This window comes from Bidens hawaiensis, unplaced genomic scaffold (genome assembly GCF_021521415.1).
Source record: "Bidens hawaiensis isolate Kalapana, Puna unplaced genomic scaffold, B.hawaiensis_p1.1 tig00003115_1, whole genome shotgun sequence".
In the NCBI taxonomy this organism is placed as follows: domain Eukaryota; kingdom Viridiplantae; phylum Streptophyta; class Magnoliopsida; order Asterales; family Asteraceae; genus Bidens; species Bidens hawaiensis.
Genome location: NW_027491167.1, coordinates 1,610,884 through 1,631,017, shown reverse-complemented (window position 1 = coordinate 1,631,017; position 20,134 = coordinate 1,610,884). Strand labels below are relative to the sequence as shown.

The 20,134-nt window shown below is 36.0% G+C and overlaps 2 protein-coding genes across 3 annotated transcripts; both read right to left on the bottom strand.

Annotated features, from left to right (window-relative positions):
• Positions 1 to 4,056: 4,056 nt before the first annotated feature.
• On the bottom strand, positions 4,057 to 5,977 carry LOC143622270 (uncharacterized). 2 transcript variants are annotated; one of them, XM_077093462.1, is made up of 4 exons: positions 5,795 to 5,977; positions 5,619 to 5,726; positions 4,360 to 4,424; positions 4,057 to 4,272 (listed from the first exon to the last, which is right to left on the bottom strand). In XM_077093462.1, the coding sequence occupies exons 1-4, from the start codon at positions 5,897 to 5,899 to the stop codon at positions 4,125 to 4,127; spliced, it is 426 nt and encodes a 141-aa protein (XP_076949577.1). In that variant the 5' UTR covers positions 5,900 to 5,977; the 3' UTR covers positions 4,057 to 4,124. The 2 variants fall into 2 exon arrangements, with proteins under 2 accessions (XP_076949577.1, XP_076949578.1); XM_077093463.1 differs by having other exon boundaries at positions 4,365 to 4,424.
• A 2,271-nt stretch (positions 5,978 to 8,248) lies between these two features.
• On the bottom strand, positions 8,249 to 9,849 carry LOC143622269 (myb-related protein 315-like). The gene is made up of 3 exons (XM_077093461.1): positions 9,652 to 9,849; positions 8,973 to 9,102; positions 8,249 to 8,882 (listed from the first exon to the last, which is right to left on the bottom strand). The coding sequence occupies exons 1-3, from the start codon at positions 9,782 to 9,784 to the stop codon at positions 8,372 to 8,374; spliced, it is 774 nt and encodes a 257-aa protein (XP_076949576.1). The 5' UTR covers positions 9,785 to 9,849; the 3' UTR covers positions 8,249 to 8,371.
• Between the last annotated feature and the right edge of the window lie 10,285 nt (positions 9,850 to 20,134).

The following is a 20,134-nucleotide window of genomic DNA, read 5'->3' as shown; positions in this document are numbered from 1 at the left end:
TAAAGGTGAAATATGAGTATCCATCCAAGATTAAGCAATTAAAATGTGTATCGATATTATTTTAGATATGCCACGACTTTATTTTCAAGGATGCTTAAGTCAACTTTTGTGTAATCAAACTTTTTTGATTTTGTAATACACATTTGTATTTTTTTTTCATTACATGTATTGAAAGTGGTAACTCGCAACTTTATATTTGTAACTTTTATTTGATTAGTTTTCATATTGTAAACATTATTTATGTTCTATGAAATATACCAAATTCTATGCAAGGCGCAGAACAACCTCATTAGTAAAGTTTTGTTTACTTTTTTTTTCGAACTGTTAACTTTTATAAACAAGCAAAAATACCAACGAAATACCACCACCACCACCACCACCAAGCTACCTCCACAACTTGGAGGCCGCCAAAAAGAGAAAACAAAATTACACCAATTCGACTAACTTATCGATCTACACTTAGACATATTATTGAACCAAAGAAAGCCAAGTGATTTTATGACTCCAATAATGTCTTCCACTTTAACCTCGATTCCTTCAAACACCATATCATTTCTTGCTTTCCAAATACTCCAACAAGCAATAACGATGATCCCATGAAGCGCATCTTTCTCTACATCTCCAAGCTTGATGGGCGTTTGAAGCTCTAAGAGGTCTCTAACCAAAAAACCATAAATATGAAGCACTTTACACCAACGACTAATGTGTTCCCAAACAACCACCGCATCGCCACAACCCGTTGTTATATGGTCCACCGACTCACCTTCCACCTCGTACAAAGCGCAAATATTGTCTGAGACCCTTAAATTCCTTTGTTCCAACGCTCTCTTAGTAGGAAATCTATCCATATCTGTCCTACAAGCATGAATGTTGCACTTCGCCGGAACCCATTTACTCCACTTCATAACATAACTATTACCCATAATTTTATTTTTTGTTATCAAACATTTAACCGAATTAACTGAGAACTCGCCCCCTTTATCACCTATCCAAACCCACGAGTCCGACCCTTCACTTGATGGAGCAGCGTTCATCAAATGAAAACACTTCTCCCACTCAGTCAATTCTTGTATAGCGTTTGGGCTTCGATACTAGTTCCACGCCCAACCACAGCTACCGCCCAATCTCCAAAATCTATCTTTCACTTTACATCTTTTTTCCTTTTTCCAACTTGTAAAGATTTGGACATATCTCTGTGACACATACTACCATCCCAATTGTTAGTCCAAAAGCCCAAAGTTTGACCATCTCCTAACTTCCCTTTAATCAAATCCACCAACCTGTTACCTTCCTAATTTAACTTGTTTATAGCTTTGGCAATATTACACCAAACACTAAAGATCCCTTTGTTTCTTGGGACAACTTCCGTGTCCTTTATTTGGTTATGTATAGAATCTACAAACCTTTTCCATAGTCCCCTCCTCTTCCGTTTTATATCTCCAACCCCTTTTCGCCAACAACGAACTATTAACATCCTTAAGCCTCGAGATGCCTAAACCACCCTTATCTCTAGGGAGAGTCACCCTCTCCCAAGCCACCCAATGAATTTTACGAACATCATTCGATCCTCCCCATAAGAATCTCTTCATAATCTTTTCAAGGTTCTTCACCATCTTAACCCGGCACATTAAATATGGACAAATAATATACCGGTAAACTTTCTAACACATATTGTATTAAGAAAAACCCTATCTCCTATAGACAAGGAATGAGCTTTCCAAACCGACAACCTTTTTTCAAAAATGTCCATAATTCCGCTCCAGATATGAATTTTATTCATGTTGGCTTCCACACAAATGCCCAAGTGCATAAAAGGCATCCTCCCATGTTTGCAACCGAGGACCCCATCCATCTCATCTAATTTCGGTCAATCACGGTACTACCATAAAGGTTTGATTTTTTAAAATTTATTTTTAAGCCTGAGCACATATAAAAACACCTTAGAATTTTGTTCACGTTTTCCAGATTCCTTTTAGACCACTCTCCTATTATTATTGCATCATCCACATAAAGAAGGTGAGACACCATCGCCCCCCTATTCGGAGTTCAAAGACCCACCAAAATACCTTCCTCCACTTCCTTCTCCACCATATTAGAAAGAGCTTCCATAACCATCAGGAACAAAAAAGGAGATATAGGATCTCCTTGTCAGCCAAGATCTATTTACTAATAGAGATTTGTTTGGTTTTTGAAAACAAAAATGTGAATTTAAGAAATTGAATTGTGTAAAATAGAATTGGGATTTGAGCCAACTAAATTTGGAATTGAATTTTGTTAAAATGATAGATATGAACTTTTAAACAAGTTAGAGAAAGTTATCTAAAAAGATGAATGCATAACGAATTTGGGTTACAAAATAGTTATAAAAGAATTAGAATATACACTGCTACCACAACCAAACAGTCGCTCCACCATTAATGACGAGACACATTCGCCGGCTGCCCACCCCGCCACACACTTCCCATCGCCTTATAGGCCATGTCGCCACCCCACCATAACCAACTGAGCATCACCGCCGCAACAACGCTATCGAGACAATTAAGGTTCTTTATACTTGACTTCTAAGACGAAATGTTGTGGAAATATTAGTTAAAGCGCTATGTCATTGTCACATATGCGAGGGGACGCTAACTAACCAGCTAAAAAACAAGTGTTACGGAGAGGTTAGTCAACCAATATATTAGAAAAAACAAAAACAAAAAAAGATAATTGGTTACAAGGGAGCGGCCCCCACCTTTTTGGTGATGTTGAGCGCCACCCGGTTGGTGAGAAGGCGGGCTTCAGAATGGTGTGTGTGTATGTGTGTGTGTGTGTGGGGGGGGGGGGGGTTGTGGTGGTGGGGAGGCTGGTTTTTGGCTGAGGTAAACGAGAAGGTGGGCTTCATAATGGTGCGTGGGGGTTGTGGTGGTGGGGAGGATGGTTTTTGGCTTGAGGTTAACTGGCATCCCCTCTACCTTCATATCAGTTAGTCTAAATATATAACTTAATATGGTTAAGACTTATGTGTGTGTCCGGAAAAACATTTTTTGTTTGCCAAACTCGAGCCTTTTCTTTCTTGTTTTTTTGAAGATGGCATGATGTACTTACTTGATTGAGGAACGTTATAAGCTACTTGAATGTTTGGCATAACTGATTTGAAGATGTTATGTTTGTCTGCATCTTTTTCATGGTGATGTTTCTTTGGCGATGATTAGCAGGTGGATTACAAGCAATAAATATTGACTGAAGTTTTCAAGTGATAAAACAGTCATGCTAAAGATCAACAATTGCATAGTTCATTACCAATGAGAATGACGTTTATAAACTAGAATATCACTTAGGCATTTAAGCAAACACTTGGTGTGCATGATTGTATATACCAATTGACAGACTATTTTGATCAATTCATTGCAGCCCACAATTCATTGTGCATTACAATTGCTATTTTTGTCATCATAGACCTTACCAGGGTCACCCTACACTTAATTATGAAAACTGATGTTTTGGTTCCTATTTATTAACTCATCATCATCATCGTACTCAGTATATCTCACCAATAGTAAAGCTATGGTAGGGTCTGAGGAGGGTAAGATGTAGACAACCTTACCGCCACCCCATAGGGATAGAGAGGCTGCTTCCAGTGAGACCCCCGGCTCGATAGTAGTTTTGCATCAAGCCTTGGACATAAGGCACATAGCACTCAATCATCGGGACACCAGCTGATCGGTGCATGTACCCTTGTCTTTTGGGCTTCGGCTATCAACGCCACCACATGATGCCTGATTAACCTTCCGCCACTTTTAACGTTATTTTCACGAGATTAGTAAAATAACGTCAAAATTAGTGCAATTTCACTTTTGCCCACCCGAGGGTTCCTATTTATTAACTGTTCTATGTTAAAAAAAATTAACTTTCAAATTACAAAATAACAAATAACACATCAAGTAATTTTCAGTAATCCTATAAATGACTGTAACAACACATTTCAGTCAAACAAATTCAAAACAAAATGTCACAATTTAAAATACAATATGAGCAGCTCAAGACTAGTTTTATTTAGTCTTGTTCACAAATAAACGGGTCGAAACCATCACCTCTATGCGCTATGAACATGTCATTCACGAGAACTTGCAAAGAAAATCACCTTATTTTCTGAAACGAGGGTCACGGCTAAGTCCATGCTTCCTCAACGTGTCGATGTAACTTCTCATAAGCGTGAATTTGTTGCTTCCAAGGTAATAGAAATAGTCCCATGTATATATCCCAGTTTTATGCAAGTCATCAAAACGCAACCTAAATTAACTACACCAAAAACAAAATCATTCAATCTAGCAATTGTAGCAGTTATCAATAAAAACCATTAAACCAAAAATAAACTACCTTACCCCGTAGTTCCCTACAGGTTCTGCAGACATGATCCCTACGTAACGGCGTCCATAAATGACCTGGTTCAAAAAGAATTGACCCTGTTTCAGAACCTAATGTAAACCTAAAAAATATTAAGTTGAGAGGGGTGCATATAGGGCTGTAAACGAACCGAACGAACACGAGCAAGGATGTGTTCACGAACGGTTCATGAACACTTACCGAACGAGATTTTATGTTCGTGTTCGTTCATTAAGGAAATAAATATGTTCACGAATGGTTCACGAACACAAATAAAAGTGGCAGAGCCTAGAGATTAAGACCTATGTATTCATCAATATGAACAATGAAAGCATGTAAACAAATTGAACGAACACGAGCAAGGGCATGTTCGTGTTCGTTCATTTAACTTTAAACGAACACCAACACTAACACTTAATCGAACAAATATTTATGTTCATGTTCGTTTATTTAAAAAATGAACATTTGTGTTCGTTTATGTTTGTTTGTTTAAAATCTAAAAGAATATAAATAACTGAACAAAGATAAATGAACACAAACAAACATAAACGGACATAAATGAAAACACTTAAATGAACACAAATTAACAAATATAAAACTTTAAGTAGATGATTCATCCAAATAATATTTAATTATTTTTTTATTAATACATAAACAAACATAAATAAACAGATAGAAACGAACATAAACGAACGTTCATGAACATAAATGAACGAACGGAACATGTGTTCATGTTCGTTCGTTTAATTAAATGAACACAAACTTTTTGTTCATGTTCGTTCGTTTATTAAATAAACGAACTTCCCGCCGAACAGTTCACCGAACGTTCGGTACGTTTACAGGCCTAGGTGCATACGAGCCCAACCGCTCGTGAGCTACCCAATCTATAAAAAGCTCGAAACAAGCCGAGCCGATCCCGAGCCTCATATAAAGCTCGTTTAGCTTTCAAGCCCCAAGCTCGAGCTTTGTATGGGAAGCTCATTTAGGTTCGTGAAGCCTTAACCAACCTTCTGCATTTTAAGTTTTACATCTTTTGGACTAATATATATTATCTTCACATTGTACAGCGGAGCCCGGGGCAAGCTTTGGCTTGTTAAGATTTTTCGTAAAATGTTTAAAAGCAATTAAAACCGTATATAAAAATTAATTAATAAATAATAAGCGAGCCGAGCTTGAGCTCTACTCGAAATGAATTGCGTTCGAGGTCTGGTAAGTCAAAACGAGCCGAGGCTTGGGTCATTTACACGACTTACCTTTTGACCAGCAATTGATCTGATCTTGCTATCAACAGCAGGGCTGAAGACTCTCAGATATTCAGCCGGCAGCTTGTACAGGCTTCCATTTGCAAATTCAACCTCAACCTAATTAGGAAATGAGAAATGAATAAAAGAAAAGAAGAGAAATAGAAGTGAAGGTAATTCAAAAATACATGGTTTGGAGGATGGAGAGCAAATCTGATCAGTCGAGGAGAGTCTCCTCCGGCTGTTGTGGAGAAGGTTCGTCTCGCTCTCCTCAATATCCATACGCCAGACATTTTTTTTTTTTTTTATTCCGGCAGCTTTTGTGGAGAAGACAATTTGCCGGCGAGAGAGTAGATTGGATTGAGATTCATGGGCTTAGGCTTATTTTAATGGGCTTCAATGGATTGACTTAAGAAAGCAGTTTTCATTGATGCTAGAGGTGGGAGAAAAAAACCTGGTTCCGGGCCCGATCTGGCATACCCCCGACCAGAACCAGACCTTATTCTACCTAACCCACGGGTATGAACCAGGTTTCGTTTCACATGGACATGCATAAACCGATTCCACATGTACCCAGTCAAAAACTGAACCCGGTTCGGCCAAAACACGATCAAAACCCGACTAAACCCGGAAACGGTTCCTACCGGACTCAGTTATTGACTTTTGTTGACCATAGTTTCCAGTTATTGAAAAAAAAAACCTGTTTGTCCACTTCTATGATGATGTACCTAAGACGACGTTTGGGGGGAGCGTACTCTAGACTTAGGGGGTGTTTGGCCTAGCTTTTTTAACAAAGCTTATAATTTTTTTAGTTTTTTTTTTTTTTACAAAATAAGTTGTTTGGTTTAGTTTTTTTTAAGCTTATACTTATTAGCTTATATAGGCTAATTTAAATAAGCTTATTTGAATATGGTTTTTGTATAAGCTTATTTGTGTAAGAGTATAAGCATAAACCAAAAAATAAGAGCTAGGCCAAACACCCCCTTAGACTATGTGTGGTGGTTTAATAACTAATAGAGTAAAAGCGTCATGTCATGTAGGCATGAGAACTCTCACTCCAACAATCTCGCCATCAGGCAGGATTTTTTTGGACCAAACACTTATTTGTTGAGGAAAAACTAATCCAATTCAGAGTTGTTGATGTGTATATCGATCGATCATAGAAGAAAACTTCTCTTTTCTTAATGCATATTGATTTAACTAACAAAACAACTATTATTTAATCTCTTTCTATATATATAAAAATATGAACAAATTAATTTGATTGATTGGATTTACAATTGACCCACACACTCTTAAGCCCCTTGTTCTATGACTGCAATGGCATACAAAGAGGCTTTCTTTTCTTTGACGCCCATTTGAAAAGTGATGAAATGGTTTGTACGGAAAAAAGGAGGATGAGGTTTTGAGGTGGCTGGGGGGCGCCACCCCACAACTACTCGTCTTACTATGTCCGGAGATACAAAATGTGAAACAATATTCGTTTCGACACAAGATATGCATAGGTACCCATAATATCTTAATGGTTAGATGTTACAAATCATTAAGAAGTCATTCAGAGGCTACCGAACATCCCCTTAATCAAAATTGTCAGTTAACTTTCTTATAGGATTCATTGTTTGAAATATGTGTATCACTCGGCTTTTATAGATAAATAAAATAACATATAATATTTTTTTACCAGTAAACAGTCATGACCAAGTAGGCTCTCTATGTATATAGTGTCGGCCGTTCAATATAGAAAACCAATTATAAGCGAGAATTGAGAAAACAAAATATACATGCATTTGTATGTGTTATTTAGCTTTGATACATAACAGAGAAATACACCATATGCTGTGACGGAACCAGGATTTTTCAACCGAGGGGTCGTAATATGGTTTTTCTACTTCGCTAGATGTTCAATAATTTCACTTAATTTTTGTTGAACTCTTTAATTGTTTTGTTATTTAACCGATTTATGACCCCTCGTGTTAGATTAAGTGATTTCTTTTACATTTTTTAGAATGACGTCTTTTACCTAATTATCATTCTAAAAGGATCTCTATAATCTACATTATCGAAAAATAATATTAATGAGTTATATATTTATTGAAAATATAATAAAAGAAATTTGATGAATTAAAAAATAAATTATTGAGCAACAAAATGATAATCTAATAAAAATATATACAATAGTAAACATTTGAAAAACTAAGATCCGTTTATTTTTTATTGAATATAAAAAGTAAAAAAAAAAGAAAAAAAAAGTATTAATGGTCATTCCCAATGATAGCAAGCATGGATAACTTCTAATAAAATATTAGTTTCTTTATTTTTAACCCAAAAAACCAATGCCATTCATTCTTTATTCCCCATGTCTTCTTCCACGCTGCTAAAAACACAGTTCCGACGGCGTCCGGAGCTTTCTAAAACGTGCTATATTTCACCATTCTTTGCTTCAATTTAACGGCTTTACAGACTAAAAGAAACATTCTTAAGAGATAAACAAAAAGAAGGTTCTTTGTTGGATATGCATGCTAAAATAAATTCCGGCCACCAACGGACCCTCCTGTGGTTCCGTCCTTGACCATACGAAGAGATTATAATCTATTAGAGAATTCCATTCTACTTGTTTGCTACAAAACTTTTGAATACCTAGTTGGTAACACAATTAAGTATTAACCGCGATACTTTTGTTTTTCAATTAAGTTATCTTGAATAATAACGACCTAGCACACAACATAAGTGGATGAAAAAAGGTAACATTTACAACTAATTGTTTCTTAAATGAAAATCAGGTCATCTTGTTGATTGAAACAATCCCATAACAACAATGAATCTACACCATCAACCCATTGTTGTAAAGAATAATTTTCTTCAACAAAAGAGGATTCTCCAAGGGAAGAGTTGGGGTTGATTAAACTTGAATGTTCAAAAGAAAGTGAATTAGAATCACTTTTTGAATTCGACGACGATTTTTCTTGGCTATTATTCGTACACGAATCAACATCGAATATATTGCACACGCTATCGTAATTATTCTTGGAGTTCATTTCATTTTCAAGTTTGAGCTCATCTGTCTTTGCACAATCCACTTTGGCATTTTCATTAGTTGACACAGTATTGTTGCATTGCTCATTACTGGCTCCGAGATGTTTCTTCTCTTCCATAACATGGTTTTTGGTATTTGGGTCTACTCCAAGAAACTTTAGCTTTTTCTTGATTCGAGTATTCCAGTGATTCTTGATTTCGTTATCGGTACGCCCAGGAAAATGTGAGGCTATCTTAGACCATCTACATGTTAATGAATCAACTAATGTTTAATTTCATACAATAATAACACCACAAAAACAAATATAATCAACTAGCTAGCTAGCTACGTACCTGTTACCAAGACGAGCATGAAGTTCAATAATTTGATCCTCTTCGGCTTCTGATAATGTACCTCTTTTGAGATCAGGCCTCAAATAATTTATCCATCTCAATCTACAACTTTTTCCACATCTTAGCAAACCTTTATGAAAAATGAAAATTCAGAATCCAAAATTCATGCAAAAAGGAAAAGGTTTGACCCACTTTCCAACCATGTAACTATAGGGTTGTGAATAACGAAAACACGACAGAAAACTAACACGGAATTCAAAGGTTTTGATTTAGTCTTAATGGGTTAGGGTGAGTTTCGTGTCGCAACCATGAACATGTTTAGCTAAATAGTCGTGTTTGGGTCGACTTGGTGGGATCATGGGTTGACCCGTTTAAGTTTTTAAGTTTTAGAAGATATACTTTTATGCCAAAACTAATATGACGAAGATAATTGAATATTGGGTTTTAGAAATTAAACACAGTTATTTATAAATATTTGTATTTTAGTTTTGTTTCAAATTGCAAGTTCTGAATACACAACAAAATGTGTTAAAAGGGTCATATTCTTGTCAACCCGTAAAAAATCACGTTGTGTCAAGTTTGTGTGTCTAACATGATTTTCCGGTTCATGCCATATTTGGGTTCGCGTCATACATTGTTTTATACTATAAAAAGAACATTAACAAGGAGGAGAAAAAACCTGCAAGCTTAGGAACCATTCGCCAACACTGGATGCCATTGTTGATGATAAAATTCATAAGCTTTCGGTCTTCCTCCATCTTCCATGGCCCTCTTTTCAATCCAGCTCGATCACAACAAGGTTGTCTTCCCATGACACCACCAAACAAATGAATTCCAAAACCGCACGTTGAGTTCTTGTTGACCTGGTTCTAGTTCTTGTTTTTCCGTACCAGCCCAATAATCAAACAAACCCTTTTATAAACAAAGCTAAGATTCCCAGACAGGCAGTTTATGAATATTATAATTATTAATTAACATGTACAGTTTGTTTGGAAATAGGTTGATGAATATTGTATATATGACGCGTAAAAATGGCACCCACTCTTTACTTATTTTAAGTTTTGTAGACTCGGATTCTTTATGTTTGTAATTTGTAAAAACCCACATATAGTTTTATTGTATCAATTTATTTTTAGTGAAAAAAAAAGTAAGACACTTTAAAATGGGGAATGTTAACATACAAAAGAAATTTCCGTGCTAAAATGGGAGAATCAAGTAGGGTAATTATATATACAAGTTAGTAATTATGTAATTACTAACTTGTATATATAATTACCCTACTTGATTCTCATGTTTAACACGTTAATTTCATTTGTATTTGATTCAAACCCCTTTATAATTAGACCAAATTTAATCAAAATAATTATAGCATTTAAAGTATGGCATGCCAATTAGTGTTTATGCTTGACGAGCATATGTATTCAATTTGTGCTTAGCTGTTTCGGTTTCTCGCTTATCCGGCATATCTCTAGGCCATGTGTAACATAGGAGGATAAAGCCGCTAAGTTATAAGAATATGAGCGTTTTTACAACAAAGTTCCTATATGTCTTGAAGGGGAAATGATTGGAGTGGAGTGACGGCCGGCATGTTTATTTTGGTCAAAGAAGTCATCATTTGAAGCCGAAAAATGTTTTTTTTCCTGCTGGGAATACTAGAAAACAAGTATCAACAACGGATGATTTTATGTGTTGTAGTAAGTGGTTAAATAACGACCATATTTTGTTTATTTATAGTTTTATAAATTTTTATATATATGTCGTTATCAGCTGCTACACTTTTTTCGGTGATCTATCGGTGAACTTCACGTTCCATCGTTGATACTGTCATGGTAACATCCACTAATCTATGTCGGTAATTCATTATTCAAACTCCCGACGGTATCCCTGGGTATTTAATGTGTCGTTAAGTGCATTACTTAACATTATGTTTTCCGAACGGGGATAACCGGCAAATTACTCATGGAACTCACTTTTAACGATGGACTTTTTATGAATCTTCTCATAATAAAAGCTTTATGCTTTGTAGTTAGAAGTGATTGGTAAAAATCCCATAGGAATCTTTGGTTTAATCATGGACTATTGTTTCGCATATCCAATTATGGAGTCAACTACATTAAACTTGAAGTAGACAGGCATGAAATGACCCTTAAATAAACAAGTACTTATGTTCTTTGGTGAACATGTAATACTTTATACGAACAGCCAAAAAGAAAATACATGTTGCAAAAGACATGTCACGAAACGAGCCGGGTTTGACATGTAGTGCATTAATATAATTCAACTTGTTACACGTAGGTGCTTGTCAAGTCTTAACGGATTTGGGTTGTTGTGATGGATTGAAAGGGCCTGCTTTGACATGTCTTGTATATATAGTTTAATTATTCACCTATTGATTATTAAATTTTAAATAATCAAAAGCTTATTGACTCGATCAAAAGTACAACAAAGAAAGAAATATCAAGTAATAACACATATGTACAAGATAAAGATCAAAGTAGAAATAAGAAGAAAACAAACATAACGATATCAAGCGATTAATAACGATATAGAGTGGTTCAAAGAAGAATTTTTCAAACATTGTATTACATCACTTTGCGGAGAACCAAATCCACTGACTAGTTCATCTTTTTAGTTAGATTGGGCAATAACTTTTAACTTTGGAGAGATACTATAAAGATATGATTATCACGGATGACTGGTTACCAACTATATACATTGCTAAATATCGCATGATCGGAACCTATAAAAACCTAAAATATAGAAAAAGAAATTTGTTAAAAACTTGACAGTAGTTACTGACTGTCGACACCATATCCCAGATAAAGCTACCACATACAGATTGACGAGTCAAGCCTGACTTTGGTCGTTGTTGTGGGAAGCTTTGTCGATGGATGTCGCTAATCTGAGGGTAAGATTACGTAAGGAATATTCGTTGGTAAAGGTTCAAGAAAACAGACGGAATTCAAGAGAATATCTTTTCGTAAAGGTTTAAAGGAACCGTTGGTAAATATAAATTAAAAATGGGACCGTGACATACCCCCCCCCCCATCTCCTTAATTATATATATTTTTGTAGAATTAAAAAACGTTAATTTTATTAAAATTCAAAAATAAAAATAAAATTCACGTCGCCACTCAACGTCAGCATAAAAAAAAAGATAAAAAAAAAATTTCCTATGTGAAACAAAAAAGAGAAACGCTAAAAAAACATGTTAAAACCTTTAATTGAATAAAATATGAAAGTTGAGTGAGTTAATTGAAACACTTTTTTATTGCAAATTCCAACCCCTACATCTTATCCTCAATTTCTTTCTTAACGCACAAAAAAATCGGCAAGACTCTATTTGAGAAAAATATGCATGAGTAACCTAATTAGAACACTTTTGAAAGTTAGTTACTATTCTGTAACAACTCGAAGTTTTATATTATTATTTTATTAACCGTTACCCGACATGCCTTTGTGTTCGGAAAATTTTATTAATACATACCGCGCTTATGGAGTAATCATTATTATATCATTAATTGTTTATTATATATATCTAATATTAAAATATATATAAACAAACTTTCATTTATATGTATTTTGAAACCCAAACCAAACTTTAACACGATAATGTATCCATTTCCAAACTATAGGGGCTAAATAACAAATATGTAAAATTATTATTATAATATTTTATCCAAACCCGTTTATCCGACCCATATCGCAACCCGGATACCCAAACCTTTTGCTTGAACCACAATTCTCGTTCTAATATAAGAATCAAGTTGTGATTTATGATCTTCTTACCTTAATAAACGATGTCGACACTCGTAATTATGTCAAACGATCTGATTGATACGAATTTCTATCTTAAACGCACCGTCTTATACCCAACTTGTGTATAGCTATGTAAACATAATCAACATACAATTAAACATACGTACACCTGCATTTCAATCTCGTGAATCAAACCCTCCAGTTCAATTGAAGTGTAACAGCGTTCTGGTATCGTGTTCTGCTCGTCGTTTTGGCCGTCGCTTTAATCTGCCGTTCACCATCAATCCATCATAATATGAGGTAATTGAATCATGTAATCAATTCGCGCTAACATGCTTATCAAAAGCCCTAGCATTAATTAACCTATAACATCACAGATTTAACGATTTAGATAATTAGGGTTTATATTAGTTTGGGGGTTAATAAACTGTGGTTTATAAATTATTGTTTTCAGATATTAAACAATTGTCTTGTTAGCTCAACTGGTAGTTTGGTGTCTGTTTAATAGGGTGCCATGGACGCAAGTTCGAGTCCCGGCCAGCCCCTTTTGCCTTTTATTTTCTTTTTGTTTATTTGTTTATTGTTTTAAATATATTAAAGATGTTTAGAGTATTATAATTAATATTTAATATAAAATAAACATTATCTTAAATCGACATCATAAAGTTAACGTTTCGTGTCAACTAATTTTGTTACAAGATTTTAGTATATATATATATATTATAATTAAATACTAATAATAGGATGAATGTTACTTTACTAAAATCCGAATATCTTATCGACTTTTCTCGTCATTTATCGTTTTTTTACAAATTTCCTATATATATATATATATTATGTATTTGTAATATTCTTTTATAAACGAAGATATAATAAAACGTTTTAAACGTGTTAGACGAATTAACTATATTTTTCCTTTAGGTTTCGTTAAAGATTCTAAAATATAAATCTTTTTATAATTATTTATTTAAACGTTTATTACTATAATATATTGCAACTCGTAATTATGTAAACTAATTATTCGTAAATTAGAATATATGGTAAGGAAACAATTCTTGTAATTAAATGATAACTAAGCAATAACAAATAATCTGTAGAGGTCAATCTTTCAGTCAATAACGTTTAATCAAAACCATAATTCAAATCACTTCGGCACTTTAATTCATTATACGTGTTGTCTCATTATTAATTAATTCATATTACTTATATTTAACTAGGAATCCTTGTCGATGTATCCCGAAGGGTTCATCATTCTCACATCATTATTTTCGTTTTGTTCATCCGATCAGGTGAGTAATCACTCCCCTATTTTACTTGTTTTCAAATGTTTTGGGGATACTTGTGTACCGTTTATCAAATTATTTATCTTATTATTTCTCAAACGCAAACTGTGATCTTCGTGTTGTGTATCAATTGAATGACTGTTTGTAACTTGCTATTTGCTTACTTGAATCGCATTCAGAGAGGTCCAACATAATCTCATTATAGTATGATCATACGTCCATCGTAGTGGCCTGAACTCGATCGCATTGGCAATGGTTTCACCGACACTCATTACTTTCTTAACACTTTCATTGTTTATACTCACAGATAACAGTTTTGCTTATTTTTACTCTATTATTTATATCATTATATATTATCATTTTGTTCGTGTCAAAACTGGTGAATCTACTCACTCAACATGTGTTGTTGACAAATATACATATTTTGTACGCATTTGCAGGTTATAGATTGGATTGCTTATCGAACTGAAGTTCACGTAGAGATGACCTTAGGATGTTAAACATAAACAAGAATAGTTGGTTTGTATTGTAATTTTCTCTATTTTTGTTGTATTAAATGTTCGTTGACAATTAATAAATTTATTAGATATTGTCGCTTTACAATTGCTTGATAGTACCTTGTGAGCTGTGGCAATCAGTTCACGCCCCGGCATTTCCGCCGTAGGTTGGGGTGTGACATATTCTATGAGATATTCCCTTGATATTATTACAAGTTTCAAAAAATGTGTAAACTGTTACAAAAATACATACGAGACTTCATTGTTTTGTTGATTCTAACAAGTCGACTATACTCATGTATTTTTATAATAAATATAAAAAATGAAAATTTGTTTATGATTATTAAGACCAAATATTTGTAAAAAAATAAATTATTATAGCTTTTTCCAATATGAAGATGTCTCAAAAAATCGAATGTTAATTTACTCTACAAACATAAACTCTTTTATATATACATTTCAGTCTTAAAGAAGATATATTTATATTTTTTTTCTTTTCTATCAATAACATAGATTTTTGAGGGAATTTAATAGTGAGAATTAACCTCAGAATACCATGTGTCTAGAATTATTTTCTTTTATTAGTATAGGTAGATAACAGTTATATAATATATTATAAATATAATTAACTTGGGTATGTTTGGCAAAACTAGCTGTTAGCTGTAAGCTAGAAGCTGAAGGCTGGAAGCTGGTGGCATGTAGCTGTTAGCTGTAGCTTTTTAAATATTTAGGTGTTTGGCAGAGTAGCAGAAGCTTTTAATAAAACTAGTTGGGTTCCCGCGTGGTGCGGTGGAATGGGCGCACAACCTTACATCAACTGCATAATTAGTGCCGGTACATGATTCACCTGATGACAGTGCATACATAACCTGAATGTAGACGTGTAATTCATGAAAAAGCAGTAAGCTTGTAAATGATGTCAAAAATCAAGAAACAAAGCTGAAATATACAGTAATTTCAAATAGATAATTTTTTAAACCAATATATTTTGATATGAATCCCTTTCTGAACATGCACTGTTCTAATTTGAAACATGTTCTGACCTGATCTCTTTCAACTCAAAAGCGTATCGACACGAATCGAACTAATTTAACCCTTTTTGTATCGACTCGTTCTGACCCTAATTTGGTCTTACACATGACTCAAGTTCATCTGACTCGACTCCTAATTTGGTCTTACACATGACTCGAGCTCACCTGACTCGACTTTTTACCGATTCTTCCCGATAATCACGTAGTATGTTAATTTTTTAAAGTTAAAGAAGTATGACAATATCATACTCAAATTAAAGAGAATAAAATGCTCGTTTTTATGATGTAATTTGTTTAAAAAATTATTGACGTGTGAAAAAGTTATGACTCCTAAAAAAGTCGTGGTGGTAGTTAGTTTTGAATAATTGTTGAATGTGTAACTATAATATAAATTAACAAAAGTTGATATAAGTTCTAAGTACTAAACTTGTAAATTCAAATGTAAAAGCCTGTAGCTAGCTTTTTCTCAAACGCTATCAATACTAGCGTTTGAAAAAAGAGTTTTTTCTATCAATCTAAAAGCTTGAAGCTACTTCAACCAAACAAAGCTTTTTATTAAATATGTGTTTTTTCATAAAAGCTTAAAGCTTGAAGCTCCTAAAAGCTTATAAAAGCTACTTGCCAAACATATATGCAATTGTTCCTTTTTAAAAGAATACAATAAACAATTGATGGGTCCAAAACATAATTATTATATTCCATAAAAAAAATATAAAATAAAATCTAGTTTTTAATGAAATTTGATTTGTGTTTATTCGTCTACCGTATCATTTGAAACGTTACTTGAACATTTTGGTTGGTAGAAAATAGCGTTTTGATTCCGTAATTATTCCTTCAATTATTGATATATCATTTTTTTTATTCAATTTAAATAACGGATAGAAAATATCATACATCATACGCAATATTTCAATGGTTTATTATTAAATTGATGTTATAACTTATAACCCAACCTGACTCGATTAAATCATAACCAAATAACGTTAATAGACGCCAACTATCATGCCGATAATTATGTTAATAATTTTGGTTTTGTAATTTGTATTTACTGTATGATTTATCTCCTAAAATAGGAGATCTCACTGTAACTATATATAGGGATAATTGTTAATGAAAGAGGCAAGAATTTATCCTATGCTACATGGTATCACCCTAAACTGATCCTCCTATCTTCCCTCTCGAAACCCTACTGCCGCTTCATCCCCTCCTGCCGCCCTTCTCATTCAATCTTCTCACCTTCCTCCAATGGCAGATCATAAGTTGCACCCCGCTATAACTGTGTCCAACATCCGAACCTCCGTCCCTATCATGTTGGACAACGAAGTCGCCGACTATATAATACATGGGATGAGCTATTTCAGATCCACTGTACGGCATACCTTGTCGCCGACCACCTTCAGCCCCGTGTCGAACCAGTCGCCACCTCCTCTACCGACAAGGACAAACAACCAGCCTCCTCCCATCTCGAATCTTGGGAACGTCTGGATGCCATAGTCCTCCAATGGATCTATGGCACAATATTCACCAACCTCCTCAAAACCATCATCAAGAAGCGCACCACCGCTTACGATGCTTGGAAGGCTATCGAAAACCTCTTTCAAGACAACAAAGCCACCCGAGCCCTTCTTCTCAAACAAAAGTTTGCCAACACCCGTCTTGAAAATTTTTCATCCATGCATGAATATTGTCAAGAACTCAAAGTCTTGGCCGATCAATTGAACAACGTCGACGCCCCAGTTGATGAAAGAGATCTCGTTTTACAAACAATAAACGGCCTCACCGACCAATACGAAACTGTTGGCATCGTTCTTCAAAACACCAAACCCTTACCTTCGTTTTTTGAAGTCTGGTCCCAACTATGCATGAATGAAACCACCAAATCCAATCAAGCCAATCACTCCACGCAACAAGCAGCCACCGCCCTCCTTGTTCACAGTCAACCTCGCTCCCCTTCTACCACTCCCAACACCACAACATCCCAGCCCACAGCAGAAAATACCCGCGGCCGTGGCCGTTCCTGTGGTCGCGGTAGAGGTCGGTCCAGTTCATCTCAACAAAACCGGTCTAAGGGGTACAACCATAATTACCCAGCCCAATCCCAACACCCATACATCATATTTCTAAACAACTGGGCCAACACACAGTGGGCCTCTCTCCTAAACAACTCCTACAGCCCACAACCCACTCACACCCCCTTGCCCTTACCCGTCCACCCCTCGGCCCAACAGTTCACAAGGTATTCTGGCCCCCGACCCGCACAGGCTCACATGGCCACCTACAGCCCGACGCCGACGGATATCGCACAGGCTCTCTACACTCTCTCCATGAGTCAGCCATCCGATCCGGTTGGTTACATGGACACGGGCGCCTCGGGTCACATGGAGTAACCAGGTATGAACTTCCCGTCTAATTTTAATACCTGCACTAATAAGCAAATTGTTGTTGGCAACGGATCAACCATTCCCGTTATTGGACAAGGCAATAATATTCTACCACCACCTTTCCCGCCCCTAAAATTAAACAACATTCTTTATGCTCCAAACCTCATCAAAAACCTTTTCTCTGTCCGTCGCCTAACGACTGACAATTTACTGTCTATAGAATTTGACCCATTTGGTTTTCTTGTGAAGGATCTCAAGACCAAGGAACCTATCCTTCGATGCAATAGCTCGGGTGATCTCTACCCTCTAACCACCAACTTCATCAAGTCTCCTTCCAAACCCACCGCTTTAGCTGTTGTTACTCAAGACCGTTGGCATCAACGCCTTGGGCACCTGTGCAATCCTTTATTGCATTCATTAAAGTCTAGTTCTTTCATTGATTTTAGTAAACCAAACAATACACTTTGTCAGGCTTGTGTTTTTGGCAAGAGTGTTAAACTTCCTTTTTATGATTCTACAAATAAAACGCATTTACCTTTTGACATTATTCACAGTGATTTGTGGACTTCACCGGTCCTAAGCACCGGCGGTCACCGCTATTATATATTGTTTATTGATGATTTAACGGATTTTTTATGGACCTATCCCCTAACCAATAAATCTCAAGTTTACTCGAACTTTACCAATTTCTATAATCTCATACACACCCAGTTTGAACGTAAAATAAAGCAATTCCAATGTGACAATGGCACCGAATACACCAACAATAATTTTAAACAATTTTGTCAAACCAATGGAATGCAATTTCGTTTTTCTTGCCCTCACACCTCCTCACAAAATGGCAAGGCCGAGAGAAAAATCCGAACCATCAATAACATGATCCGTACCCTCTTATCTCATGCCTCTTTACCTCCTTCCTTTTGGCATCATGCCCTCGAAACCACCACCTACCTCCTCAATATTCTACCTAAGAAAACCCATGAATTCCTATCCCCCACAACCCTTCTATATAATGTCCTCCCAATCTACACACATATTCGTGTATTCGGATGCCTTTGCTATCCGATCACCCCCTCCACCACCATAAATAAACTCACTAACCGATCAAAACCTTGCGTATTTCTTGGCTATCCATCAAACCATCGCGGATATAAATGTTTTGACATCACAAATAAACAAATCATTATATCCCGCCATGTCCAGTTTGAAGAATCCATATATCCCTTCTCCATCCAACACTCCAATACAAATCCTAACTACACCTTTCTAAATCCACCCTTTAACCCACTGTTAAGGGCTCATGTTCAGTCACCTACCTCCTCCAGCCCACAAACGACTCCTAACGGCCCATCTACCACCCCATTAGCCCAGATCATCTCTACACCCAACTCCCCTTCCACGGCCCATCTCTCGGATCTAATCCCGCCGGCCCAATCTTCGGACCCCTCACCACAGACCCACCCCACTACACAGTCCTCTTCCCCCACCCTTCCCCACTCGATTCGACCACAACCAACCCGTTCAATGCGCACTAGAGCTATGGACGGCATTACCAAACCCAAACAACTCTTCAACCTCAATACTTCCTCCATAGTCCCAATCCCGAAAACTCCCCACCTTGCCTTGTCCACACCCGAATGGTATGATGCTATGCAAAATGAATTTAGTGCACTTATTAAAAATGACACATGGGAACTAGTACCACGTCGCTCTAATATGAATATTATTCGTTGCATGTGGCTTTTTAAGCACAAGTTTCGTTTCGATGGCTCCTTAGAACGATACAAAGCAAGGTTGGTTTGTGATGGTCGTAGTCAACAGGTCGGGGTTGACTGTGGTGACACATTTAGTCTGGTGGTAAAACCGATAACCATACGGACGGTTCTCACTCTGGCCCTCTCAAAATCATGGGCGATTCACCAACTGGATGATACAAATGCTTTCTTACATGGTCACTTACAAGAAACTGTGTATATGCACCAACCCATGGGATTTCGACACCGGGACTACCCGGATCATATCTGTCGACTCAAGAAGTCCCTGTACGGTCTCAAACAGGCACCCAGAGCCTGGTACCAACGGTTCATTGATTTTGTCCTTCAACATGGTTTTACCCAGTGCAAATCGAACAACTCATTATTCATTTATAAGCACGGTAATGATGTTGCTTAACTTCTCATCTATGTAGACGACATCATCCTCACCACCTCC